The 26,730-nt window shown below is 54.0% G+C and overlaps 1 protein-coding gene across 2 annotated transcripts in view; it reads right to left on the reverse strand.

Annotated features, from left to right (window-relative positions):
* Window positions 1-3,718: 3,718 nt before the first annotated feature.
* OPHN1 (oligophrenin 1) overlaps window positions 3,719-26,730 on the reverse strand; it is a 50,759-nt gene continuing 27,747 nt past the window's right edge. The window contains exons 7-24 of one of the 2 annotated variants that reach the window (XM_071569215.1): window positions 26,604-26,708; window positions 25,529-25,658; window positions 23,991-24,091; window positions 22,263-22,354; window positions 22,063-22,141; window positions 21,441-21,474; window positions 20,740-20,802; window positions 19,720-19,794; window positions 18,050-18,134; window positions 17,677-17,735; window positions 16,131-16,236; window positions 14,357-14,516; window positions 10,582-10,729; window positions 9,407-9,658; window positions 8,727-8,892; window positions 7,742-7,792; window positions 6,978-7,028; window positions 3,719-6,826 (exon numbers count right to left, since the gene is read on the reverse strand). In XM_071569215.1, coding sequence (XP_071425316.1) covers window positions 6,986-7,028; window positions 7,742-7,792; window positions 8,727-8,892; window positions 9,407-9,658; window positions 10,582-10,729; window positions 14,357-14,516; window positions 16,131-16,236; window positions 17,677-17,735; window positions 18,050-18,134; window positions 19,720-19,794; window positions 20,740-20,802; window positions 21,441-21,474; window positions 22,063-22,141; window positions 22,263-22,354; window positions 23,991-24,091; window positions 25,529-25,658; window positions 26,604-26,708 — 1,749 coding nt within the window. In that variant the 3' untranslated portion in view covers window positions 3,719-6,826; window positions 6,978-6,985. Of the gene's footprint in view, window positions 6,827-6,977; window positions 7,029-7,741; window positions 7,793-8,726; window positions 8,893-9,406; window positions 9,662-10,581; window positions 10,730-14,356; window positions 14,517-16,130; window positions 16,237-17,676; window positions 17,736-18,049; window positions 18,135-19,719; window positions 19,795-20,739; window positions 20,803-21,440; window positions 21,475-22,062; window positions 22,142-22,262; window positions 22,355-23,990; window positions 24,092-25,528; window positions 25,659-26,603; window positions 26,709-26,730 lie in introns of both variants that reach the window. The other variant, XM_071569214.1, reaches the window with a different exon arrangement.

The raw sequence follows: 26,730 nt of genomic DNA on the forward strand, positions 1-26,730 counted from the left end.
CTCCTTTTGTTGCTGTTTTTGGTAACTCCACGAGCAATTGTAAATCCATTCTGCTGGAAGGTCTTTATAAAACTGACCTGTGCTCTCCAAGTAATAAAGAAGACGCTTATCAGTCGCTGTTAATTCAAGGCACAGATGTGAATCCCGCCCAGGGCCAAGACTGGATTAAGTGAGACAAAGCAAATAGCTTGGAAAAAACCCAAACCTCATCAGGTCACAGATAAGTGGCAATGCCTGGTGTGGAACTGCACCGCAGCGAACCACACAGCGTGCCCAGTGAGCTGAAGCACGGAGTGCCAACAGCACAAAAGCCTTGGCATCAGGGTTAGGCAGACACAGGGAATCTGCTCCAGTCCCTCACTCTGAGTCACAGGGAAAAATGAATGCGTTACTCTCAAAGTTTACCCTTAGTGCACACTGGGAAGGCCATTGCCAGGTGGGGCTGTGGTGGTATCTTGGGTACCTGCTGGCATGTCAGCCCCAGTGTCACCTGCCAAAGGGTCACTTGGCCACCAATGTCCACAGGGACATTCAGGAGCCACTGGTCCAGTGTGCTGTGGGGTGATGGTCTCAGTCCCTCATGGCTACACATCTCCTGGCCTTTACACCGACCTCCATCTCTGCCAGCCCTGGACTCACGTGAGTGAATCAGTCTCAGGGCTGCCAGGGTTGGGGCTGCTAAAGAGCAAATCTGCCTCACTGAACTCCTGCCCTGTTACATTCCATCTGCCTCTGCTGTGCATCCTGCATCCCACATCCCCCAGCTGTATCCCACACCCCACATCCTGCATTCCCCATCCTGCATCCCACATCCTGCACCCTGAATCCTGCATTCCCCATTCTGTACCGTGCACTGCCCCCTGCCCAGCTGGTCCCCAGGACCTGCAGGTCACGGTGAAGCTGCTGCCTGCCGTGACTGTTCTGGCAGGGCAGTGCCAGAGGCTGTGCTGGCACTGCAGCTCAGCCGTGTGCTGGAGGCTTCCAGAGCTGCCCTTGGAGATGCCTTTGCTCCCCATTAGAATGGCACCAGGCTCTGTGGAGGAAGTTTAGTTACCAGGAAAAAGAAAAAAACTGAAAACATGGAAATATCACGAGAGGCCCAGAATGGCTCTTTGCTTTAAGGTCGTTTTCTTATCCTTGTCCTCAGAGCAGCCAGTGGGAAATCTTTAGAACAGAAAAAAACGTTCATTTCCTAAAATGATGACGAATTGTGTCAAGTAGCCCTTTGGGCAGTGGTTCCCCTCCCCGGGGGCCTGTGAGTGCCAGCACTGTGACCCCGCTGAGCTGGCAGCCTGCCCCATGTGCCTTCCAGGCTGTCAGGGCTGTGCCCACATGCCCAGAATGAGCCGGTGGCAGCCGCAGGCTCAGCGGGGTCAGGCCGACTCGAGCGCCCTGACACGAGGGATGTGGCCAGCACTGCGGTTTGCTCCTTCCCCGAAAGTGCTGCCGCCTCCTCCTGCCAGTGGTGGGCAGGCACTAAGGAGAGGGTGAGCAGGGCCTGGCCTGCCCCATGTCCTGTGCCCGCTACAGCGGAGTGACCACAGTGGCATGATGTGGTGGCACAGGGCAGTGGCACAGGGCGGTGGCACAGTGAGGTGGCACAGGGCAGTGGCACAGTGTGGTGGCACAGGGCAGTGGCACAGGGCAGTGGCACAATGTGGTGGCACAGGGCAGTGGCACAGTGCGGTGGCACAGGGCAGTGGCACAGTGTGGTGGCACAGGGCAGTGGCACAGGGCAGTGGCACAGTGTGGTGGCACAGGGCAGTGGCACAGGGCAGTGGCACAATGTGGTGGCACAGGGCAGTGGCACAGTGTGGTGGCACAGGGCAGTGGCACAGGGCAGTGGCACAGTGTGGTGGCACAGGGCAGTGGCACAGTGAGGTGGCACAGGGCAGTGGCACAGTGCGGTGGCACAGGGCAGTGGCACAGGGCAGTGGCACAGGGCAGTGGTACATTGTGGTGGCACAGTGCTGGGGAGAGCCTGTGGGGCTGAGGCACCAAAAGGAGCCAGAGTGCAGCACACAGAGGGAGGGAGGACAGAGCCATGGGAGGATGGAGCTTCTGTGGCTTTGCTTCACAAGAAGGGCCACATTTTATACAGGATTTCAAGAATCTTCAGAACTTCTGCCTTGCAGGAGCCCTCAGAAACTCTGACAGAGGCTCTTAGAACACTTGTGAAAACATGGCAAATGAAAAACATCACAGCTTCTACTGGTTCAAAGCATCTCCTGACTGTTCAAACCAATCACAGGATGTTTTGGTGGCCTGACCTGGTTTACAGCTGTGTGTACAGGACAAGAAACCCTCTGAGGGCTGCCAGGAGCTCACCCAGCGCAGGGAGCTGCTCCCAGCTCAGAGCATCCAGATGGGTAATGGTGCAGAGGGGTGGGCCAGGGAGAACCACAGAGCTGAAGACTGTGGCTCTGATCCTGCAAGGAGTCCCACGTGGGTGGATTCTGGTGCCTTCATGGGTCTCTGTGCAGCACATAAATTTCAAATCTCAGTGCTCCACTAAGTACATTTCAATTCTAAATTTATCACACAGATGTGTCTGCTGCAGCATTTTTGGTCTCTCCAAATTCTTCCTCTGAGAACTCTCTGAGGCCCAGGCTCAAACCTTGGAACTGCTTGTTTTGTTATCTCCTCTCTGCATAAAAACCTACAAGGTTTTACTTATGCTGGAAAACCCTTTCCTTGCTCAGATTAAATCCAAATGTTTTCTGTAAGAAAACAAACCAGGCAACTGGGGATTGGGAGATGAGCATTGTTGGGGCAGTGCCTTCGTTCTAGTTCCAGTTTGTGACCACTTAATACAAGTGCTAATGGTGAAAGAAAACAGTTTAGTACCCCACAAATGCTGCTGTTTTGAAGACATCCAGCCCTGGAAAAGTGACAGCTCCAGAAGAAAACTTTTCAGAGCCGGAAAAAACAAGAAAAACCTGAAGCTGCTGCTCTGGGTGAATTGCATCTGTGCCCTTCCCAGGAGCGCTCTGGTCACTCAGGCCCAGAGCCAGGGCAGGCACAGCCCTCTGAGCCAGCAAACCTGGCCTCGTGCTGCCCACCAGAGCCCTTGGGCGAGGGCCAGGCTGGTACAGAACAGCTAAGGAGGATCCGAGAACAGCGACTGGCCATGAGCAGGGTGTGGGTGGCAACGCTCCCCTCCTCCAGCTGGGGACCCCCATGGCAGCTCAGCTGCCCCTGTCTCCAGGAACAGCCTCCTGCTCTGGCACCCTCCTGCGTGCTCACCTTGTCAGGCTTCTCCAGAAATCCAGGCTCCAGAGTGAGCTGCAAGGTGCCTGTTTCACACAGAGAAAACTGTTCTCTCCTGAGAGGGCTCGCTGGGGAAGCAAAGCAAACACTGGTGCACAATGTCAGTCAAAAGGGGTGGAAAAACAGACATGAGGAGAGGAAGAAGGTGCTGGATAGATGGAAAGAAGCTGGTGCTGGTCATGGCAAACCCAGAGCCTCAGTGACCCACAGCACAGGACACTGTCCTGGCACTGTGACAGCACGAGAATGTTCAGACTCTGCAGGACAGCTTCAGAAAACACAGAAACCTGTTTGGAGACAGCAAACACAAAGTGGGGCTGTGGCACAGCCCTGACCAGCTTCCCTGGGGCAGGGGCCAGGACCCCACACCCAACCTGCCCACACAGGGGGCAGCAGCAGGGGCAGCACTGGGCACTGGAAAAAGAGGAACAAGACACACTGGGACAGCTCTGTTTGACTTCATGGAAACTTTATAAACACTTGCAGTAGCCTACACTTGTACACACAAAAACAGCCCCAGGGCTGATGCCGGCGGGCTGCTGCACTGCACGGGGCAATCCTGAGTCTCCAGCTGTCACTCCCGGGGCACTGGCAGCAGGAACTGTGCCCACAGGAGCAGGGACTGTGCCCACAGCAATGGGGACTGTGCCCACAGCAACAGGGACTGTGCCCACAGCAACAGGAACTGTGCCCACAGGAGCAGGGACTGTGCCCACAGCAACAGGGACTGTGCCCACAGCAACAGGAACTGTGCCCACAGGAGCGGGGACTGTGCCCACAGGAGCAGGGACTGTGCCCACAGGAGCAGGGACTGTGCCCACAGCAACAGGGACTGTGCCCACAGCAACAGGGACTGTGCCCACAGCAGCGGGGACTGTGCCCACAGGAGCAGGGACTGTGCCCACAGGAGCAGGGACTGTGCCCACAGCAACAGGGACTGTGCCCACAGCAGCGGGGACTGTGCCCACAGGAGCGGGGACTGTGCCCACAGGAGCAGGGACTGTGCCCACAGCAATGGGGACTGTGCCCACAGCAGCAGGGACTGGTGCCCACAGCAACAGGGACTGTGCCCACAGCAGCGGGGACTGTGCCCACAGGAGCAGGGACTGGTGCCCACAGCAACAGGGACTGTGCCCACAGGAGCAGGGACTGGTGCCCACAGCAATGGGGACTGTGCCCACAGCAACAGGGACTGTGCCCACAGCAGCGGGGACTGTGCCCACAGGAGCAGGGACTGTGCCCACAGGAGCAGGGACTGGTGCCCACAGCAACAGGGACTGTGCCCACAGCAACAGGGACTGTGCCCACAGGAGCAGGGACTGTGCCCACAGGAGCAGGGACTGTGCCCACAGCAGCGGGGACTGTGCCCACAGCAGCGGGGACTGTGCCCACAGCAACAGGGACTGTGCCCACAGCAGTGGGGACTGTGCCCACAGGAGCAGAGACTGTGCCCACAGCAGTGGGGATTGGGCCCACGAGCTCCTCTCACCCCCAACCCCCACCACTCCACCGCTGGTCCCACATTCAGAGGAGGAAAAACCAGCCCAGACACACAAGCAACAAAGGACTTTAGAAGAACACTGAAATATGTCTGCAAGAAGCTGCTTCCCCCTCGCTGCTCACAGTCAGACTGAAACGCAACTGCCCTCAGACTCCCCCTGCCCGTGGAGCCCCTCTCTGTCCCAGGGCTCTGTGCCAGGCAGTGTGTGTGAGCAGCAGGGGGATGTGACAGTCCCCGCTCCTGCAGGGTACTGGGAGTGTCCCCTCAGAGCCACCTGTGGCAGCAGAGCCCTGGCAGCTTCCTAAATTGACAGGCTCAAGGGGTCCTGAACGACCCCGAGCAGGGAAGGCAGATGGGCAGTGCCACCCTTGCGTGTGGGGAGCTGCCACCCCTGGGACAGTCACCTCAGGAGGGGCTGAGAGCGCTGCAGGGTCAGGGCTGGTGGTGCTGTGGGCGGGTGGTCCTGCTGCTGGGCTGGGCAGAGCAGCTCCCTCTGACTTCAGCTCCATCCTACTCGCTCCAAGACATCTCTGCTGGAACTGCCAGCAAGGGGCTGCAGCAGGAGGGGCCCAGACAGCCCGAGGTGCCACTGGTGCCTGTGGCACAGCCTGAGCTGCCACAGCACAGGGCTGGTTTGGTTTCAAAGCCTTTCATGTACCAGATCCAAGGGAGGGAGCAGCTGGGGCAGGGAGCAGCACCACGGACACGCGATGTGTGTGACACTCAGCAATAACAGACAGGAGATCACCGTGAGGCAAAGGAAGGGTGGCAGCAGCATCCCCCTGGCAAACCCGCACCGGGCGGGACACAGCGCGCTCCAGGGACGGAGCACCCAGGGATGCAGCTGCTGGAATGTCTGGCCACGTTTATGGAATGCTCCCAGCACCTAAGGAAAATTGTCATAAAAGGGGGAAGTTACCTTTGGGCTGGCAGAGGAATCAGGGAAGCTGCTCACGGCTGTGCCCAGCCCCAGAGCTGCGCCCCAGCGGCAGCAGCAGCTGCAGAAAAGCCTCTCCTGCCATGGGGGTGCACAGGGTGGTCCTGCAGAGACACCTCCTGGGCCAATGGGCATCACCCACAGGACCATTTCTGAGGGACAGACCAGGCGTCTCGGACTGAAAATCAATAAACAAGTGAACAAGAAACTGGGCAGCTCTTAGAAAAACATGGTGGGTTTGACCCACATTCAGCGAGTTTCAGATCCTCAGCAGCTCTGTGCTGGCCCACCAGAACCACTCCAGCACAGAGATTTTTGGTGGGTGTGTGGGAAGCAGACCTGGTGGAAGTGTAGCTCATGCAGGAGAAGCAGGAGGAGCACCTGCTGGCCCCTTCCCTCAGCTGCACCCTCAGAGGCTGCTGACCTAAAGGTGCTGCCAGAGATCCAGCTCCAGGCAGGACTGCAGCCTCGCTCAGGCCAAGCCCCTGGCCCAGCCATGACTGCTGGCACAGTCTTCCAGGGCAGGGCAGTGCTGATGCCCGGGAGGGGATGAGGAGTTGTCCTGCAGAGTTGAGCACAGTGCTCAGCACAGGCAGCTGCCCCACACACTGCAACCACAGCACAGCTCACCAAGTGAGGGCCACCAGCACAGAGGAAGGGCCTTCTCAGGGTAAGGGGGGCCAACCCCCACCACAGCTGCTGTGTCCTGACACACGAGGACTCAACCCCTGCGCTGTCCAAGGTCCCCTTCTCAAGGTGTATTTCCCAAAAGTGAGCAGGTAAATGGTGGCTCTGCTGTCCCTTCCACAGCTGGTCGGTGTCCCCCAGCCCTGACCATGCTGCCAGCACCTGCACAGGAACACACAGGCACTGCCACAAGCCTGCAGGAAGGAGAGGTGGGAGGGCTGGGAAGAGTTTAACACAGACATGTGGGCAGGGTCTGCCCTCCATCGTGGTCTCTCTCTTCTAATTTCTTGGGCCACTTGTGGCTCGGAAATGATCATCCAGTAGGAAGGCTGCTCTCCAGGTCACTGGGGCTGGCAAGGCTCAGTTGTGACTCCTGGGTCACAAACACAGAAAGTCTCCTGGGTCCAGCTGGGCCAAGGTGCTTACAAAGCCTGAAAGAAGAAAACAAGCTCTGTGCTCTGCAGCAGCACAAATCCATCAGCAATGCCGCAACCACAGGATTCCCACCACTCCATAAATGCTGAATTTGTGTTACATGGATGCTTTTGGTTTATTATTTGATTTTTTGTCATAAACACATACCTTTAGCCTCAGCTCTCATCACTTGGGATCCTGCCTTGTGGTGATGAAGAACTGGATGGAAGGAAATAAAAGAATAGAGAAAAAATGAATGCAAGGAGCAAGCTCTGACTCGGCTCCACCAGCTGGTAACAGGCAGGGAGGGGTGTGCTTTGCAGTACAACAAATGATCTCCCTGCCAGCACCAGTTCTCAGACTCACTCACAAACCTGCTTGCTCTTGGGCAGAGGTTGGTGGCCTTTCAGAATGGGAAGCTGGAGCTTATTTGGGCAGATATTATCACAAATGGCACCTGCTGGCACTCAGAGCTGAGGGCTTTGGTGCCTACACTGTCTGCCCATCACCCCCTACCTCCCTGCCCACACTCCCCCCGTGTTGGACCAGCCACACACTCTGAGCAGCTGCTGAGACCTAACCAGGCCTCCCCTCCTCACCTGGCCCATGATCTGATCTCTCCACAAAGCCCAGGTACAATGGGCACTATGCTGTGTACATCCACACACATGGCAAAAGGGATCCATAGGGATGTGTATCACTTGGCAGCTTTAATATATCAAGTCTGTATCTGGATTCACATTTTACACTTTGTGCTCTTTGCTTAGTTTCAGTGTTTTAGCTGAGCCCCATCTGCTGCCCACGAGTATGACACAAGCCAGGCTGGGGCTGGGCTGGGGCTTAGAGTGGCTGTGCTGGCTCTGCCTCAGAGGGAACACCCTGTGCTGCAGGGCTGCTGCTATCCAGTGCCACCTTCCCCATGCCAGCCTTACCTGCCTGTTCTTCGGGAAGCTGTCTCAAAGAACTTGGTCCTAGAGGCCACCCTGCAAAGAGAACAGGAGAGATCACTCCAGTGATCTGATCATTTGCTAATTAGATCTGCTCTGTGCCAGGGGAAAGAGCCACAGCATTGGCAGAACTGCAGAGATCCCCTTCAAAGGGCAGCTCTTGTGCCAAGGCACAGCTGGGCTCCTCTGCCACCTGCTCTGCACCCTCTGCCCTCACAGCACCTGCCAGCACTTTGGCTGGGCTGCTTACAGAACTATGGAACCATCTGGGTTGGGAAAGACCTCCAAGATCATCAAGTCCAACCTTTGACCAAACACCATCATGGCAACTAAATCACTGTACTAAGTGCCACATCCAGTCATTATTTCCATGCCTATAGTCCCATGTGCTGGGTTATAAACCTGCATCCATGCCCTTCATGGCCTCTCCTGCAGTGTTTATGTGCTCACGCCTGTGCTTACAGGAACAGTTCTCCCAGGCAGTTCAGGAGAGCCACGGCCTGGCCCAGGGGCATGGAGCTGACACTTATGGCACTGGTTTTCCTTTTGTTTAATTCCCACTGAAGTCAGCAGGGTTTCTGTCTCTCTAAAAGTGGAAAGAAATACGAGGATGAAGCTGAAATCCATTCAGTTTCCTTAAGCAGATCCAAGCTGGATCTTATTGTGTCCCTGGAAGTGTCTCATTGCAGAGGTTAGCTGGGACCAGGCAGGGAGGCCATGCCCTCTGCTCAGCTTTCCAACACTGGCACCCATACCCACACTGGTGCCGAGGGGATGTCCATGGGCTCCAGCCACTGCACGTCCCTGGCCCTGGAAACCAAGTGGGCATTTCTGTTCCTACTCTTCCAAAATTCCTGGCAGGTGTCACCAACTCCCACTCCTGCTGCCCAGGCTGACCTTGTTCCTGCTCACACTCCCCAAGCCCCTGGTAGCCCCTGCTGGCACCGCACCCACCGCAGTCTGTGCTTACACAGATGAGGGCATCTCCTCTGCTGTCCCCACTATCAGATCCGGCCTCTGCTCCAGCTTTGAAGGGACAGGAGTCCTGCATGGTGGATCTGGAGGTCTCACAGGAGGACGCATTATCACGGGCTTATCACCATGGGAACGCGGCTTAGGGACACCGTCACAGTCGCCTGCGGGATGGAGAGCACAAGCACTGAGCAGGAAGCTTTGGCAGAGGCCAGATTCTTATGAAGAGGCACTGAACAGGCCAGGGGGTTTAGTTCTGTCTGTCTGCCCCACCACCCCCTCACTGACAGTGGCCAACCAGCAGAAGGGAGGGACAGAATCCAGGGAAAGGCAGCTCCAATGTTTCCTGCCCCAGCACAGCCTTCCAGGCTCTGGGAACAGGCTGGTGCTGGACCTGTGAGGACAAACTCAGTGGAGTTGCTGCCCGTGAAGCTGACACTGCCTGGGAATGACAAGTGTTCCTAACCAACCCCTTGCAGTGCTGCTTTGCAAAGGGAGAGGAACAGCACAGACTGGTGATCCCTGTGGCTGCTGCTTCTTCGAGCTTTTATCCCCGACAGCAGCACTACTTGTCCTCTCCTCAGCTGCTTTTCTCCCCCAAAATCCAGCCAAGCTCGGGCTTTCCCTGGGAGCAGGGCACTCCTGCCTGGCTCTGCCGGGCCCCCCGTGCCCACTCACCGTCCCTGGTGCCGATGCCTGGCCGGGGGGCAGGTCTCCTGGCCTGCAGCGTGGCCGTCCTCAGGGCCGGGCTGGTCACCACGCCGTTGGCCGGTGGCTTTGCCACTGTGTCCTGCAGCCTGGGCCCCAGCCTGCCCTCGGCGGGGGCTCGGCCCTGGTCCTCGGTGCCAGGCCGGGGCATGGGCGGGCGGCTGCGCTGCAGGGGCCTGGGGGCCTCGGTGCCACTGCCATTGGGGGTCTGGCTGAGCTGGTCTGCTGTGGGCCAAGGGCACAGGGCTGGGGGTTAGGTGTGCGCCATGCTTCGTGTCTCACCAAAACCCCTTCGTCCCACCCCTCCTGCTGTGCTGCAGGCCCAGGAGCTCTGCTATGAAGCTGCTCCCTGTAACGCTTCTGCTCAGCTCAGCTCAGCATTCAGGTGCAAAGCTGGCCCCAACTGCGTGATGAGGGTTTTAAAGAGCAATGTGAATCAATCATGTTTTTCCAGTGTCATAAAGTGCATTTGGAGTACACTTTATGGTACACTTTATGACTAAAACATCATCAAAGCCTTGAAAATGGTAATAGAGAAAGAGACTTGCCACCTCTTTGGTAATGATGGGATAAGGGCATAGCTTTCAGTGACAATTAGAGCAAATTGTGTGTAGAAACATGATTTTAAATTGATGTGCCATTCAACATCATGGTATAGGCATTTCCTTACAGTCAGCTGGATTTAACAGCAGAGTTGAACCTGATCTAGAAAACACTACCACTGGGTCCTGAAAAACTGCTTCTGCTTCTTGCTCTGAGTGTGAACCACCAGTGGCTGAGCCAGCCCTGAAGAGCCACCTGGCTCCCATCCCACAGACGCCCCGTGCTGTTCCCTTTGCCTCTGAAGTCACAAAACCTCTCCTCTGGGCCTCTCCTGTGCAAGAACCAGCCTTAGTTTAGCTAATGGAGAATGCAGCAGGTAGCAGAAAACCCCAAATCCCACAGAATCTGACTTGTGACATGATGCAACCCACACGTGTGTGTGTTTTGCTTTCCTTTCTCTCTGAACAGCTCTCACTGCCTGCCATGTCCAGGGGCGAGGAAGTGCAGCCCTGCTGCTCTTTCCTCCATTGCTCCTGGAGAGGTGTTACAGGAAGCAGGAGTGGTGAGAGGCAGGTAAGGCATCAGAGAACAGCTACACTGACCTCCACTTTCCTCCAGAGAAGCACCAAAGAAGACAGGTCTTTCCCTCAGGGGGCGTTTGGAGATGGTGATGGGTTTGTGCCGCCGGGCAGCCACCCTGGGTGGGGGCACTGGTGGGGCCGAGGTGTCCTCTGGGGGGCCAGAGTAGATCTGCAAAGGGAGACACATTCAGGTGACACAGGTGACACAGGCTGCTGCCTCACCTCCCACAGGTGCCCCTGCCCAGTACAGGGGGTGACAGTGGACACAACCAGCAATGTCCCCATCACTAATACTGTCCTCACTACCAACAGCATCCTCACCATGACACTGTCCCCATCACCAACATCCCCACCACAACACCATCCCTATGCCTCTCAAACAGCAAGATCACAAATCACAATCTGTAGATGGAAATTCTGGAGCAGATGAGGGAGGCTTTGGAGCTGACAGCTCCTGGAGAACATCAAAATTCCCACCGGTGAGGTGATGCAATCCCCCAAACCAACCTGGCATTGTTTCAGGTCTAACACTAAAACCCTTCAGCTCTTGGCTTACAATGAAGTGTGTGGCACCAGGAAATTACCTGGGATGAAATACTGCCATAAAAACAATGCTGCTGAGGAGTTTTATTTCCTTTTCTCACTGGTCATTTGGCACCTGTTTGGTTGTGGTTTGAGAGGTTCCTATTTATGTCAGGGCTTTTTTTAAGAGCAGAAAATGCATTCCATTTGAATAGCAGACACACTGTGTTGAGGCCCAAAGCAGCTGCTCCTGTGTTCTTCCCAGGGATGTTCATTGAAGTTGTATCAGGCTTTGAAGCCTGAGCTATTGTGGAGGGGTGGCCTGAGCTGCCAAGCCCAGAGGCTGTGCTGTCTGTCCTGGGAGGTGTGGAGCTGCTCCCTTGCCAGCTCCAGCCCAGAGGATGGGAGCTGTGCCAGCTCCTCTGGCACACTGGGCCACACTTTGATACAAAAAACAACTTTATTGCGTCACCCAGAAAAATCTTAACATGAAGTAATGTAACATTTTGCTTTGATTAAGTGCCCCATTTTGGTAATTCAAACCAAAAGTGTATTCCTTCTTCTCCCAGCCAAAGAGCAGGACTGGCAGGCCAAGATGGGGATGGGGGAGGAAAGCATGTCCCTAGTTTAACCTCTTGGTCCCATCAAGCAGTGGTGGTGGCTGTGCTCCCCACATCCCATGGGCAGGCTGGCTCGGGATAATCCATGAGCTGGGACCTGGCTTTGCTCCTGACAGCCTGCCCACCTCTGCATGAGAGGAGGAGGAGCAACACAGAATCACAGAATGGTTCAGGCCAGAAGGGACCACAGTGGGTCAGCTGGTCCATCCTTGCTGCTCAGGCAGGTTCTTCTAGAGCAAACAGCACAGTATTGCATCCAGGCAGTTCTGGAACATGACCAGTGAGGAAGAACACACATCCTCTCTGGGAAAAAAAACCCAAACCACTCAGGGTTTAGTGGTACAGAGCATGTGCTGGCTCAGTGCCCACAGGGCTCCACTTGTGGCAGGGGCAGGGCATGTTCCCCAGTCCAGAAGGACTGGAGTGCTCTCCCTGCCTGGATTTAGAGGGACTTGCTCTGACACAGCAGCCCGTGAGTTAATAGCAGCACCTTGTGTATTATTAGAACAGTAATGTATTGCCTGCAGGGGGGCAATGTTTTTGAAATATAAACCTCATTCCTATATCCTGACCAGAATCTAATCCTGGTTTTTAAAGTAGTGTTAAGTTCCCCATGGATGCTCATACAGGTGCCACAGAATGCTGTTTTCACAGGATGTTTTTCAACATCTGAAACCCAAGTTAAGCCACAACAAACAACTATTTAAGACATGAGTGTAGCCTCTGCTTTGCTTCCAAATGAAAATCCCAGTTAAACAACCTGAAAGTACAAAGATATTGACAGACCCTCACCTTAAGGAGGTTTGTATATGAAAGAAGATGGTTCCAGAACAATCAACCTATTTAATTTAACCACGGCACTGAAACACAAGCTGTGGAAACAGTAATATTACCCACAAAGACTTCATAGTTACTTTGTCCTCAGAATCTTCCCATTGCACCATATAACCCACATCCCCTTTTCCTCCAGACTTATCCGAGCTGTTTGCTCATGTGTGAGCTGAAGACACTCTCAACTCCAACACTGAACTTACAAGCTCAGTCTAACAAATGTGACTAACTTAACCTTATTGCTGGAGAAATTAAAAGCAAGCAAAGGGACCTGTGGCTTAATCAAAGGTGCCACCCCCGCTCTCGGAGGTGGCAGAGTAATGATGTGGTGACTCAGCCTGCACTGTGGGTTCTGTGGGGGGAGGACAGAGCCTCAGCTCTGGAGCGAGACAGGTGAGACACCAGACACAAACCAGACCCTGTTTTTCTGCGGGAACTTATTAAAAACCTCCACAGAGACCTAAAAAGGAACAGCCTTGTATTTCCATGAGCTTTTGGTGTGGATACTCAGAAGTGTCTCTGAGCTCTTTCATCCCATTTCTCTGGTTTCAATCCTTGGCACTACAGCCAACTCTCACACCCACATCTGGTCCCACTCTCACATCTGGCTCCCACCTGGTCTCTCTGGCTGCACATCTCCTGTTGCAAGAACCTTGCTGTTTCAGCTTCAGCCACTTCTTCCTTTCCCAAAGGGAGCTTTGCCCCTGCCCCTGTGCTGCCCTATTGCTGGGAGCTGCCTCAGCCCCCTCAGCAAACAGCATCCCTGACTGGATGGCTCCACACCTTCTCTGCCCCCTAAGGCATGAGAAGTTTGGACACTGTGTATGCTGCTATGAAAAGCTGAAGAACCAAACCCACTCCTTGGAACCTGGGGCTGTTACCAGGGAAGCAAACTGCGCCCAGCTTGGGATGTGCTGCCGGGGATGCAAACACTGCTGAGACTTTAAGTATTAGCACACAGCTCTTGCTGTGCCTCAGCCACCCGAACACCTCCGAGCTGGTATCGGGTATCGCCGGCAGCAGAGTGTGGGCAGAGACAGCAGCACATTCTGCTCTCCACAGACAGAACTCCACATGACAAAGCTCCTGTCTGTGTGTGGATCTACAGCACCACCCCAGCAGCTGGACCCTGGCTGGGCACATGGGTGATGCTCAGGCTGAAACACCCAGCACGGGTCCATGGGAGGCAGATGGGGCTGGAGGCTCTGCAGGGCTCACCATCCTATGCAGGGCATGGCCCAGCACCATGGCCTGAGCACCAGTTGCAGCCTCCTCCAACCATTCTACCCCAGGCAGAAGCTCCCCAGACTCCCCAACTCCAGGGAGCAGCTCCTCCCACACCATCCCCACACTGTTCCCACACCCAGATCTGAACAGATCACACCCAAGGCTGAATTACTTTCATCAACATTCAATATACTTGTCTGCTCTAGGTCTTTTCCCCTGTTTTAACAGTTGTGTAGCGTCTCATCTTGGACTGTGCTCATTAAAACCAGTTCTGCTCTGGCCTTGCCCCCTCTAGCAAAGGAAAGTGCGAGGACCTGTCATGTCCAGCTGTACAACAGGGGGTTTTCAATAAAGATTCCCCTTATTTAAAAAGAAGAAGCAAAAAAGTCCAGACTCGGTGTTTGCTCTGGGACCAGCCAAAGGCAACAGTGAGGAACACACCTGCTGCTCTTTGTTTCCTCCTGAAGCCTTTCAGAGCAGTGTGTTATACAAACCCAGCCCAGGGAGACTCCAGGAGCCAGAGGCTGCCACGTTGCCACAGCAACAGTTTGCAGGAGCAGCTGGAACAGCTCGGAGGTGGGAGGGCTGCCCCATACCTTCCCAAAGTGCTCAATCAGGATCTCGACCACAATGTTTTGGAACTTGATGTTCATCATTGCTGCCACGGTGTCCTCCTGTGCTCGCATGAGGGTGGGCCCAAAGATCACCCCCATGTTGGACGGTGACATCAGGTTCTCCCGGCTGTGCTCGCAGACACTGCAGAGAGTGGGGGAAGGAGGAACAGGGTTTGGTTTGCGCTTTTCCAAACAGATTTTAACATAAACAACAAAACCCCAGGATACAGTAATAATCATAAATTCAATTTTCTTCATTGTGTTTCAGGAGAACTTGTTTCCCAGCAGAGACAAACATGGTTCTAGCTCTGACACGCATGTTTGGCTTGGACAGATGCTGAGGAGAGCAACATGCTGACAGTGTGTTTGATTCTGTCCCACTGCCAGCTCCTCTTTAACTCTGCCATCAAAAGTCATCTGCACAACACATACACAAAAGGACTCAACAAAGAATCATTTAAATCCGATATCCTATTAATCCAGAATTGACTTCTGGCTTTAATTTTCCTTCTCTCTAAAGAAAGAGGAACAAAGGTAGGGAGCACACTTTGGTGGTTTCAAATAAATCTCTGCACAGCATCTGCTCTCTGAGACACCAGAGTTCCACAGGGCAGAGCTCTGCCTGCCCAGCAGTCCCCCAGCTCTGCAGGAGGATGGAGCCTGTGGGGCAGCCCCAGGTGTTGGCTGCAATACAAACCATGCAGGTGGGCACTGCCTCAGCCAGAACTGGACCTGAGGAGAAACTGGTGCTGATGCATGATGAACTCTGGGTTTGCCCCACAGCTCTGGCCTTAGAGGGTTCTGTCAGCACAAGGGGGACAGTGAATAGAATTTAAGAGTAAACATTTCAAGGAGTAAACTCTGTCACCACAAGCACAGCACCAGCCTCATGGGGCTGCACACCAGGCACTTGCTTGGCCTGACACACAGAAAGGTTCCTAAAACCAGACACACAGATGCCTGAACGGCTGTAAGTGACATGCAGGTAGGGTCCCCCAAACAGCCCTCCTCACCCCAAAGAGGGATCATGGCATCAGGGCATGACACTCCCCTTCAGGTGTCAGAATGACAGTGCCAGGTCAACCCTGCTGATGGAAACAGTCCAGGTTTGAAAACAGCTGCTTCAAAGCAATCCCTGGCATCACAAACCATTGCCCCTGCCCAGTGGGTCTTTGAATTTGGAGTGATAAGGAGGCAGAAAACCCCCATTCCCAGTGCAATGCTGGTGCCATGGTCAGCAGTAACAGGCTCTTTCAGTGGCTCACAGGTGGAGCAGGTGGCAGCAGCACTGCTCAGTGCCACCAAGCACCCACTGCCACATGCCTGTGCCAGAGTCTGGCTCAGGTCTTCCTGCTGCTCCAAGGGCTCAGGACATTGACCCACAAAGCTGGAGATAAAACCAAAACTCTACATTCAGCCCATGGGCACGGGCCCCACAGCCATTCCCAAACCCCAGACCTTGGGCTCCTGTTACCTGGAGTGACAGCTGACATTGCAGCCCTGCTCTCAAGAGGGTATTTTAATTTTAAAATAATTTCCTGCTCTGTGGGTGTCAGAGTAGGGTGAAAGGGACAATCAGAAAGAGAAGCATCACTTCATGCAGCAAGGATAGTCACCTCCTTTGTGCAGCCCATGTGGAAATTCCCAAGGGGACTGTCGTGGATACAATTTTGCAAACTTAAGCCCCAAAAATGGCTCATTCTGCTGATTCCATTATTTCCCTTTTTTTTGGTTTTAGAGGAAAACATCTGCTTACTTGACAAGGTGCTGGATGAGGAGCTCTAACATCTCCCTGTTCTTGTCAGGCAGTTTGTAGACGAGTGCATGGATGGCTCCCAGCCTGTAATCCAGGTTCTCAGACTCTGGAAAGCAGTAACATGAACAAGAGTTTGTGCCCACCACTTTTAAAGCAAATACAGCAGGGAAAGATAAAGCCAAAAGAAACCAGTGGGATCTGTTCTCTATGCAGCGTGGGAGCAAGAGGGAGCAGAGGGAAGTGAGACTTCACAGCAACAGGGTGAGCACTGTGAGAAACAACATGAAGTGGAAAGAATAAGAAATGGTGCTTGAAAGGGAGCTCAGAGTTGCACTCTGGAAGAGGCTGGCCATGGGCAGGGCCTCCCCTTTGCCCCCTAACCTCACACACCTGGGAGCACATGGCCTCTCTCTGAGTGTCCTATCAGCCCAGAGAGCTCTGAGACTGAACAACACATAAAATACCCTGCAGGCAAAAAAAAAAAAGAGTCCCTGACCCAAAGAGGTCAATCTCACAGAAGCATAAATAATCCAGAAACAATAAAATATTCAGGGTAAAGAAGAATGGTTTGGGATCTGGGTGGCTGGGAAGCTCAGTGGTGCAAGTTTCTGAGGGAGGGCAGGGAAGGGATCAGGGTCCTGCCCAGATTAGGGTCCTGGACTTAACCAGCTCTGAAACTAATAAATTCTGGGCTTTATTGAGGACCATCAGCAGGTGCTGGAACACTTCCCTTTCCAAGAAAGAATGGATGTTATTCATTCTCCAGATAGCCACATGGAGGAGAGGTGGGTGCTCTCCCACTCTCCCCTTGACTTCCAGAAGGCACAGGGGGGTGAGGGACGCTCTAACGCCACACATTTCCATGCTGAGGGCAATGACCAGCTTCCTGCATCCCTCTGTCTCCCTCACAGGACACTGGCTCCCAAAACAGTCTGGGAATGCAGCCAGTTTGTGACTGTTGTGGACTATCTGCAATGGCCATGGTGAGGGGACAGCCAAGGATGGGCCAGCCCGGCACATGTGAGGCCCTGACAATACACCTGTGCTTCTTGGCTGACTTCTGTTACTCCTGGCTGTGGCTCAATCCCAAGAGCTGCAGCAGAGAAATGTCTTCCAGGTACTGGTAGACACTTCAACATCCCAGGAGGAATTCCATGACCTAAAGGAAGGCCCTGCTTATCTGTGTGGCAACACCACATCCCATTCCCTCATGAGTTTTTAAATAAATACATCAGTGCTATGGGGCAATAATTCTTGTGGTATTGTTGTGCTGCTCTCAGGTGAGAGATATTCCCTGGCTCTCCAGACCCTCTGATAACATGAAACCCTGTTAAAGGGAAAGGCACTGTAGCAGCAAAGACAAGAAGGAAAAATCACCTCCCCTGCACAGGTAACCACTTGGAAAGGAGGGTCACTGCTCTGTGTACAGGGGAAGCAGATGGACACCGTGGAGTTGGGCTGGCAGAGCTCTGCCAAGTGAGTTTGGTGGACCCTGTCTTGGGAGGGCAAGGCCTGGGACCATCACAGGGGCAGCTGTGGCACTTACTGGCAGCCAGGACCAGCTCTTTGTGGAGCTTGTATGTCATGACAGGCTCAGACAGGTTCCTGCAACAAACAGAAAGAAAACTTGAGCTCTGCAGGGCAGTGCGACCCGCTCGTGGCCAATCTCGGATTGAAACTGGCTCACCCTCAGTGCCACCACAGTGGCATCTCCCCCCTCAGGTGGTATCACTCAAACAGCTCTCCCTATGGCATAGGGACACCCACACTTATCAAAATCCATTCCTCTTCCCCAGGCCTTGGTGACTCTGCCCCTTCCAATAGCCAGATGTGAACATCTGGCAGATCATTCCACTTTTCACCTGAATTAGCCCCAGATTCCTTTGCCCCCTCAGGGCAGGGGAGACCTGCAGTGCTACCTGAGATAGAACTTCAGTGAGCTGGTAATGGTCTTGATGTCCCAGTCTCCACTCTGGAGATCCACATCCCCAGGGCATTTCGGATCTGGAGGAAGAACAAAATGGCTTTAAAATAAGGTTCATTTAGAGGTTGTTTATAAATAGTCTGCTCTGGGGGGGGCTCCCCTTGAGGCACTCGATGCCACAGCAGCACACAAACAAGGCTTCTGATTCCCATGGCTGGCAAAAGTAGAACAGAAGTAGAACAACAGCACCAGCCTCAGGATTTTGGAGGCTGGGGATCAGTGCTAATGAGGCACAAAGGGGGAAGCAGAAGGCAAAATTTAAGCAGTGCTAAAAAAGCAGTGAGGGCATGTTCTCTATAGTTTGCTTTTTACCAACACTGGCAGAAATAACACATTTCAACAGGCCCAAGGCAAACTTTCCAACATCCACAGTAATCTGAGTGTCAGCTCCAATCCCTCCTTTGCTCCCCTGATGGAAGGATTCCCTCTCACTGCACAGAGAGGAAGGAGCTCAGGGGAGGCCCAGCAGTGTGAAAGCACAGTTTGCTCCTGCCCACCCTCACTGAACAACCACATCATGTCTGTGCTGCCATGAAGTGAAGAATGTGGTTGTAGGATGGGGGGCAGCTAGACTGAACAAACAGACAGTAGGATTTATTTTTAAGAATAAATAGGACTAGAGACAAAAAAAAACCTAACTCCTTAGAGCAGGTGAGGTTGAAATCCTGCTGCAGCAGTTATTTCTGTGGTGTTGGACTTTTCATCATGCATTTGTACCCAGTGGGGTGGCAAGTGGTGATCCAGGCCATGCCGATAAACAAAACAAAAAGCCACTCACTGGTGTGGTTTGGAGGAGAAAACCACAGAGCTGCTCACAGGGAGGGTGAGAATCAAGCAGCAATAAAACCTGAGGCTCAGCAATGAGTCACAGACGAGTGGAGCCAGGCAGCTGCCCCAAGCCACAGCTCCTGAGAATCAGGCACAGCCAGATGCCAGCACAAACCAGCACTTTAATAAACAACATCCAAAGTAGAAGCAACAGGAAACAACAGCCAGAGGCTTTGAATGCTGCACTATCAGATGCCTGAGCTGGGGTGAGCCTGAGGCTCACTCACGGGGCTCACAGGTGACCGTGGGGCCAGGGGCATGATGGCCTCAGCCAGGTCCCAGCCTGGGAGCACCTATCCTGGCACACAGCAGAGCTGCTGAGCCCCACAACCTGTCGGGGGAGTCTCCTATAAAGACTGTTTCCAGTTGCCACGTTTGTGTGACAGACCCAGTCACAAGAAGGCTCAGAGCAGGAACCCATCCACTGACTTCTGAATGTGTGCATTGACTCCATAACCTACACACTGCACACAGCAAGGTGACCCCATCCTTCCAGGGAAAAACCTTACAGCAGGATGGAGGCCTCCCTGCAGAGGCCACCTCCCCAGACCAGTTCACTGCGTTATCCCAGTCCAGCTTCCTGCGATATCCCAGTCTGGCTCACCAGGATATAGGAAAGAAGGTGAAAAAGCCCAGGAAAGAAGGGGAAAATGTGCCTCAGGGGGCCACAGGGACCAAAACTCATGCTGGACATTTCTTACTGTGGTACCCAACTCCCTCTGTCCCTCCCAAACAATTCAAAACCGGGACAGTGTAATTGCATGGAATAATTCTTACCAAAAAAGGCATTCAGCAGCTTCTGCACCTGGATATTGCTGCCAACAGTCCGGTACACCCCCTCAGTAGTGATTCCTAAGAGGAGAAAGCCAGGACAGTCACCCAAGGTCCTTGTGCTGGTTGGAAGTCCAAAAGCCCCACCTAGTGGAAATACTGTCAGGCTCTGTCCCACACACACCAGGGCTCTGCGGGCAGGGGCTATGCTCGCCCCTGGCAGCCGTGGCCACCAGCACTGCTGGGACCACATCAAGGTCATCCAGTGTGTGGGACACATCAGCCCAAACATGCCATTTCTGGGGGGTGCTGCTTTAACATGAATTTGCTCAGACCCCGAGAGAAGACAAACACATTGAAGTAGATTCTGAGAACACTTGCCAGTGCTGGGACAGGCAGAGCCTCTGTCTTTCCTGGCTCTGTGAGCAGGGTCATTGTCACCCCATTGCTCCTCATGTCAGTGAGCCTTGGCTGTCACAGCCCCAGAGGTTCTAGGGATGAACGCAGGCACCATTCCCTGCAGCAGCCTGGACATCCAGCAGTTCTGAGGGATTGATCCCTGTCCTCTAGGCCACTCTGGCAAAGATTACTGGATATTCACTGGTGCAGGCTGGGTGACATGGGACAGCCCAGAGGATGAGCTGCCACCTCTCCACCTGCTTTCATCCTGCTGCTCCACAGACTGGGGTTGAGCAACTCTGCACCCTCCTCAGCTCTGCCTGGCCCCTGGCACGGGCTGCCAAAGCTGCTCTCCTGCTGCCCAACAGTGGGAGTGCTCAGAGCCAGAACTGAGAAAACCAGGAGGGAAAACAGCATAAAGGGGGAAGTTCAATCCCAACTGAATTTGATACGATGACGGTCCAGACCATTCAGGATTTCTGCTCCTGAAGAACATGCATTCTTCAGCTGAAAGCCAAAGTCCCATGTCAGTCACTAACAAACACTGGTACTGCACAAGGTGATTTGAGCCCACAGAGAGCAGGGCCAGGCTGGCAGCAGCTCCCAGTGCCAGGGCAAGCTCCTCACCTTTTGTCTCCACTGCGTTGATGCATTTCCGAACAAACTTGAAGCCGACCTCGTTGAGCTCCACTGTTTTGGACAAGGAAGCTGAGTTAGCTGCCCGAGCACCCCTGGGACACTTCCAGCTCCAGCCCCAGCCCCTCTTGGCAGCCCAAGCTGCAGTGCCCCCACTCACAGACATGGTCACACCTGAGCCCACACCCCGCACATCCCTCCAGGAAAACACCAGCATGCTGCACATCCTGACAAGCAGGAAGGATGTCCTGTATGTTCTCCTATTCCCCTCAAATTTATTTCGAGTTGCAGCACTGCTCCCTATCCCCTGTCTTTAATGACAGCAGTGTCAATCAGGTCCTGCCACATGTGAATCATGCCTGATAAGGACTTGATTAATCTCTTCCAGAGCAAAATCTGCAGTTGAAGCTCTTTCCCGTCATGCAGTTGGGGTTGGAAGGTGTAAATTGAACCTCACATCCCACTACTCCTGGCTAAATAAAAATATCTATTTGCATCAGTAACTTCTACTGTCTGCAATCCATTCTTATCTGGGTTGAGAGCCATACACTGTGATGCAAGGACAGAAGTGACACTGCTGCCACACAGGGGGACACAGCTGTTTGGCAGGAATTGAGAATATGTGCAAGGAAAACCCTGCCCAGCTTCCGGACAGCTCCCGGACCCAGAGAACAGCAACAGAAGTGACTCACTTTCTTCCTGTTTTGTGATGGGACTGTGGTAGATCTGAAAAAGGGAGAGGGAATGGGGGTGGGAGAAACAAAACATCACCAGCATGATTTGGTATTTGTATTTCAATTAAGCAAGATCCCATTATCTGTACAAAAAGGAGTTTCTGCTGCCACCCTGCATTTCCTTGGGGCAGCTGTTGGCAGAGAAATTCTCTGTTCTGCAGGCAGACTGCAGGGCTCGGAGCTTTGCTGAGACTTGAAGGAAGGAACCCCAGCAGGCACGGAAAGGTGGGAGCACATGGGGGCACGGTGGGCAGCCCCACACAGAGCCTCCCCTCGGGCAGGGAGTGAGCAGCACAAACGGGAGCTGGGAAAGGCCGGTCCTCAGTCGGGCTGGCACAGCCCGGGAGCGCCCCGAGATTCAGGGGGGAAACCCCAAATCCCCAGCGGGAGCTGCGGAAGGGAACAGCCCGGAGCCCAAGGCCACGAGCTCATCCCGAGCTCCCGGCAGGTGCCAGCAGAGCAACACGAGGGGCAGGGCAGGGGCCGTGTCCCCGCGTGTCCCCGCGTGTCCCCCGCAGCCGCCGGCAGGGGACACTGCTGGACAGCACATTCCAGCCGGGACAGCGCCGGGAATACTCACCGGCTCCTTCCCGTCCATCGCCTCCATCCACAGCCTCCGGTTGGCCTCGGAGAGCGCCTGCAGCGTGATGGTCCCGGACCTGCGCGAGTTCCCGCAGGGACAGGCAGGGAAAGGAAGAAAAGTGCTTTTTAACAGACAGCAAAGAGGGATTTGCTGCAGGCCCGCGGGGTTTGGGGCCACCCGAACGCGAAGCCTCTCACCTTTCATTAGTTTCAATGTCAAAACAAAATCTTTTGTCTATCGAGTCAGTCTTTCTCCTAACGCAGGACTTCAGGGTCAGGTCCAAGGTGCCCTGGCAGAGAACACAAAAGCCAAGGTGTAGGACAGAAACACAGGAGCAGACTTCGGGTTCCGCAGCCCCTGCAGCTCCAGCCCAGCATGGCACTGCCCACGGATGTCCCAACAGTCTGATGGCAGTGCCAGGAGCACAGGTGGCCCTGCCACCACCAATACAGGGCTCAGAGGCTCTGTGCTCCAGGCTTCCTGTGCTCAGCCACGGAACATTCTGGCTGTCCCAGCACTCACCACCCCCTGTGCCTCTGCAGCTCTGCTGCAGCAAACCTGGCCAGGCAGTCCCTGGGGCCCAGGCCAGGGCCACACTCCCCTGGGATCTGACACAGCTGGGTCCCATCACTACCAATTACCCACAACACCGATGGTGCAAATGGCTTTACACAAACACCACGTGGCAAAGGAACGGTTCCTGACCCCACCTAGAGCAGGTGTGCTCTGGAGACACAGCACTGTAGGCTCAGTCCTGGCTCTGGCTGTTCATGTCCCTGTGCTCCACAGTACAGTCAATTTGTAATGTAATTGTGAAGTTGTGTGGGCAGCTGTGACCCACTGGTACACATTACCAGCCTGCCAGAGGTGGCAAAGGTACCAATTTACATTTCCAAGCCCTTAGCTGCAATAATTGGCCTTATTAGACACACTTATGGCATAGGTGACAACAAATCTCTCCAGACAATAGTTTGGACACTTCTTTGCCCAGGTCTCTGCCAAGGACTTGCAAAACATCCATTTTCCTGCTGCAATGTGCAGAGCACTGCCAAGAACAGCCCATGAGCTCATGCACTGGAGCACACACCGGGCTGGGAAGGCCCCGGGGACCCGCTCCATGGCAGAGGAGGGAGGGGGACTCACTGGCTGTGCTCCATCCTCCCACCCCTCCCCTGTCACGAGGAGGGATTGAGGGAACTCCTGGACTCTGAGAACTTTGTGAAAAGCAGCAGTTCCCCAAGTCCCTGCCTTAGTGCAGTCTGGAGCTGCACTGCTGCCCTCCCTTCCACTCCCAACACTGTCTCAGGCCCACAGAATCAGTGCTGAGAGCAAAACTCAAACCACAAACCAGTGCTGTGAGCACATGCAGAGGCAGGGAAATGCTGTGTTTGGAAGCAGTAACTCCTGTAGTAACTTGAGTCACTCAGACACTTCAGTGGCTGCCAGAGGGCTCATGCAGCCCAGGCTGCAGCTCATGGCCCATGTGCATGGGGAAGGATCAACATCAGCTGGTCTAGAGAGGCACGAGCTTCACCCCAGACTGAACTGGTGGGTCAGCACTGACCAGTATAGCTCATGTCACACGGACCCAACTCCCTCTGCCAAACCCTGCTGGGCCTCAGCTCCCAGGGCCAGAGGGGTGTGAGACCTCTTCTCGAGGAGGTGGCTCTTCCAGGTGACACCAAACTGCCCTGGGTGGGCAAGGCAGGGAGGGGACAGAGCCCAGTCCTCTGCTCCATGGCCAGGAGCCTGTGCACAGCTGCTGCCTCAGGGCCAGCCCGTGGCCAGTGTGGCTGGAGCAGTGGCTCCAAGGGGGGTTGGCTGCTGCTCACCTGCACTGCACCAGCTGCCATGGGAAGGGATGCCATGGGTGAGGAAAGGTGAGACCCAATAGCTGGGCCAATGTTTGCAGACATACAACTCACTTGCTTAGCTCCAGGTTTCTGGTCTGTGGGTGTCATCCGTAAGGTTTTTGCCTCTTTTTCATACTGGCAGTAATACTTCACCCAGGAGATGCCCAGTGCCCCTGTGGAACACATGAGAGGCTGGAGTCAGGGACAGGGCTGTGGCTGGACACAGCTGGCAAGGCATGGCCAGTGCTTCCCACATGTCCTCCCTTCTCTGGGGATGGACACAGACAGCTCTGTGGGGACGGACACCTCCCTCACCAGTGTCTTCATGGGCAAGAGAAAGGAGGAGCAGGAGGAGCAGGAGAAGTAAGAGGAACAGAAGAGGAGGAGAAAAGGAGGAGAGGAGGAGGAGAAGCAGAGGAGGAGAGGAGGAACAGGAGAGGAGTGCAGGGCAGCCACTCCCTCCAGCGCCCTCCCAACGTGCTGCTGGTGAAAGGGCATTTGTGGGACTCTGGACACAAGCCAGGCTGGTTTGGTCAAGCCCAGCCAAGACCTCCACTGGCAGGATCCTGTGCCCTGAATGCTTGTTTCACATACACCACTATTTTTTCATGTTGGTGAAAACCCAGTAATAAAGAAAACAGTAGCTTGAAAATGCTCTGAATTTCCTATTTCTATCACACTGGATTTATTGTCACTTTTCTCTGTTGTCTTACCTGAACCCCTTTATAGGAAATACTTCAACTAGTAATTTTTCTGTAATTTGCTTTTAAGTTGCAGTTGTCAAGAAGAACAAGTCTTTATACTCAATCTATAGGGAAACAAACAGAGGCAGCAAATAGCCACTGGTCTGCAGGAACGTGCCATGGGATCTAAAGTTACTGTGTCTGTTTTCTTCTAAAAGCAGGATAAACAGACATAAAACATATGTATGAATAGAAATGTATATATAATTAAAAATGAACTGCTCACAAAATTGTCTGTAGTCTCAGAGGCCACAGTTCTGCACAGACTCATGTCCCCTGTGCATTCCTGCTGCATGGCCAGGGAGAGCTGCAGCCAGGGTTTGGAGAAGGCTGAATTTAATTTGATTATGCTCATAGTCACAAGTTTTGCTCTCAACAGCTTAACTCAGCACCAGTTCCCACCTCAGCTGTGCTCAGCTGCCTGCAGAGGCTGTGCCAGAGAGCTGGGCAGGACACCAGATTTGTTCAGATGAAACAGCCCAGGCACAGTCTGCCAGAGCTCCAGGCTCTGGAGTCACAAATCCCACCTCATCAGAGTGCAGGGCAATTAGCCCCGTGCTGACACAGCTTGTGTGACCTGGAGAAAGCTCCGTGCCACTGCTGACAAAGCTGCCAGCTGGAGCTGCCAGTGCTTCCCCAGGCAATGCAGGCAGTGGCACCTCGGGCACCTCAGGCACTGGCAGGAGGTGATACCCCGTGGACTGGCAGGGGTGAAACCCTGAACACCCCCTGCCCTGGCAGGTGACATCTGGTGCAGCAGGACTGTCCTGGGCTTGGGAGCTGAGCCCATTCCACAGTGGGGCTGTGCCAGGGCAGCCCAGGCCTGCACACCCCCTAGCACATCCAGGGGCATCCCAAAGCCATTACATTTCTCCTGAGTGTAGAGGTAGCCCTCAATAGTTGGCTGCCCAGGGAGCTTGCAGGTTAGGGGGGCTTCCTTCATCCTCTTCTTCAGATCTTCCAGCTCCTCCCGCGTGCTGGAAAAGTGATTCCTTGTCTGGTGAGAGAAATAAATAAAAGCACATTTGAACATGAGCAAAGAATGAGCTGCAGATATTCCCAGGTAAAGCTGAGGTGCTCTGGCAGAAATGAAATGGTCCCCAAGATACAAAACATGGAAGCCGCTCCAAAAATCCACATGGAAACTCTGGCTATGAGAAGCATTGGGCTCTCAGAGATGAAGAGAGACAGTTTGACACACAGTGAATGGAGATGGTGATGAGGGGGCACAGCTGGGAGGGCCCTTGCTCCCTGAATGAAAGAACCTCAGCACATTTCAGGGCTGGGAGGAGCAGAGGCAGCATCTGAGCTCCTCTTGGCACCATTGTTCAGGTGACAGGTGTTGATTCCTCACAGGATCATGCTACACTACTTGGCAGGAAAGTCCCATCAATGCAAGGTACAAAATTGAGGCATTTTGATGGAATACCACTTGGACCAATTAATGAGCCATCTGCAAACCCAGCTTGGCTCAGCTTATGGCTGTTCCATGGGAATGAGGGCCAGCCAGGAAAGACTGAGGACAAAGGAAACAGGACCTGGATATTTTACCCCATGGGCACACTTGTCCAGCAGAGGAGCTTACCAAAGCATGTAGCAAACCTGTAGTAAGGCAGTACCATTAAGATCAGGGTTAGAGGCTTTTTCAAAGTACTATTTCAATCTCACTAAACTTGAAGAAAATCTCAGGTTTGTTTATGGACCAGGTTAAACGATGTGACAGTAATAGCCCCTCCCAGACAGAGAAAACACTCTCACAGGCCTGAGGACTCTTCTGTGCAGGAATGGGGAAAACACACATGAGCTGAGAAGGAAATAACTGTATCTGCAATGGAGACACGGCCAGGCTGCTCGGGTGGGAAGGCCTTGCCATCAGAGGCATGCAAATCCAAATGAGAATAGAAGCCACATGGAAAAGTCCTGCAGCTGGGCAGGGACTCACGTTCTGCAGGCTGAGCTGGAGCTGCTGCTTGTAGGGGAGGAAATCCTGTGTCAGCTCCACTGTCAGGTTGTTGTAAGTGAAGAGGCTGTGGAGAAATGCCAGCACCTGCAACGAGGGAGAGGGCAGA

Source organism: Pithys albifrons, chromosome 14 (assembly GCF_047495875.1).
Source record: "Pithys albifrons albifrons isolate INPA30051 chromosome 14, PitAlb_v1, whole genome shotgun sequence".
NCBI lineage: Eukaryota > Metazoa > Chordata > Aves > Passeriformes > Thamnophilidae > Pithys > Pithys albifrons.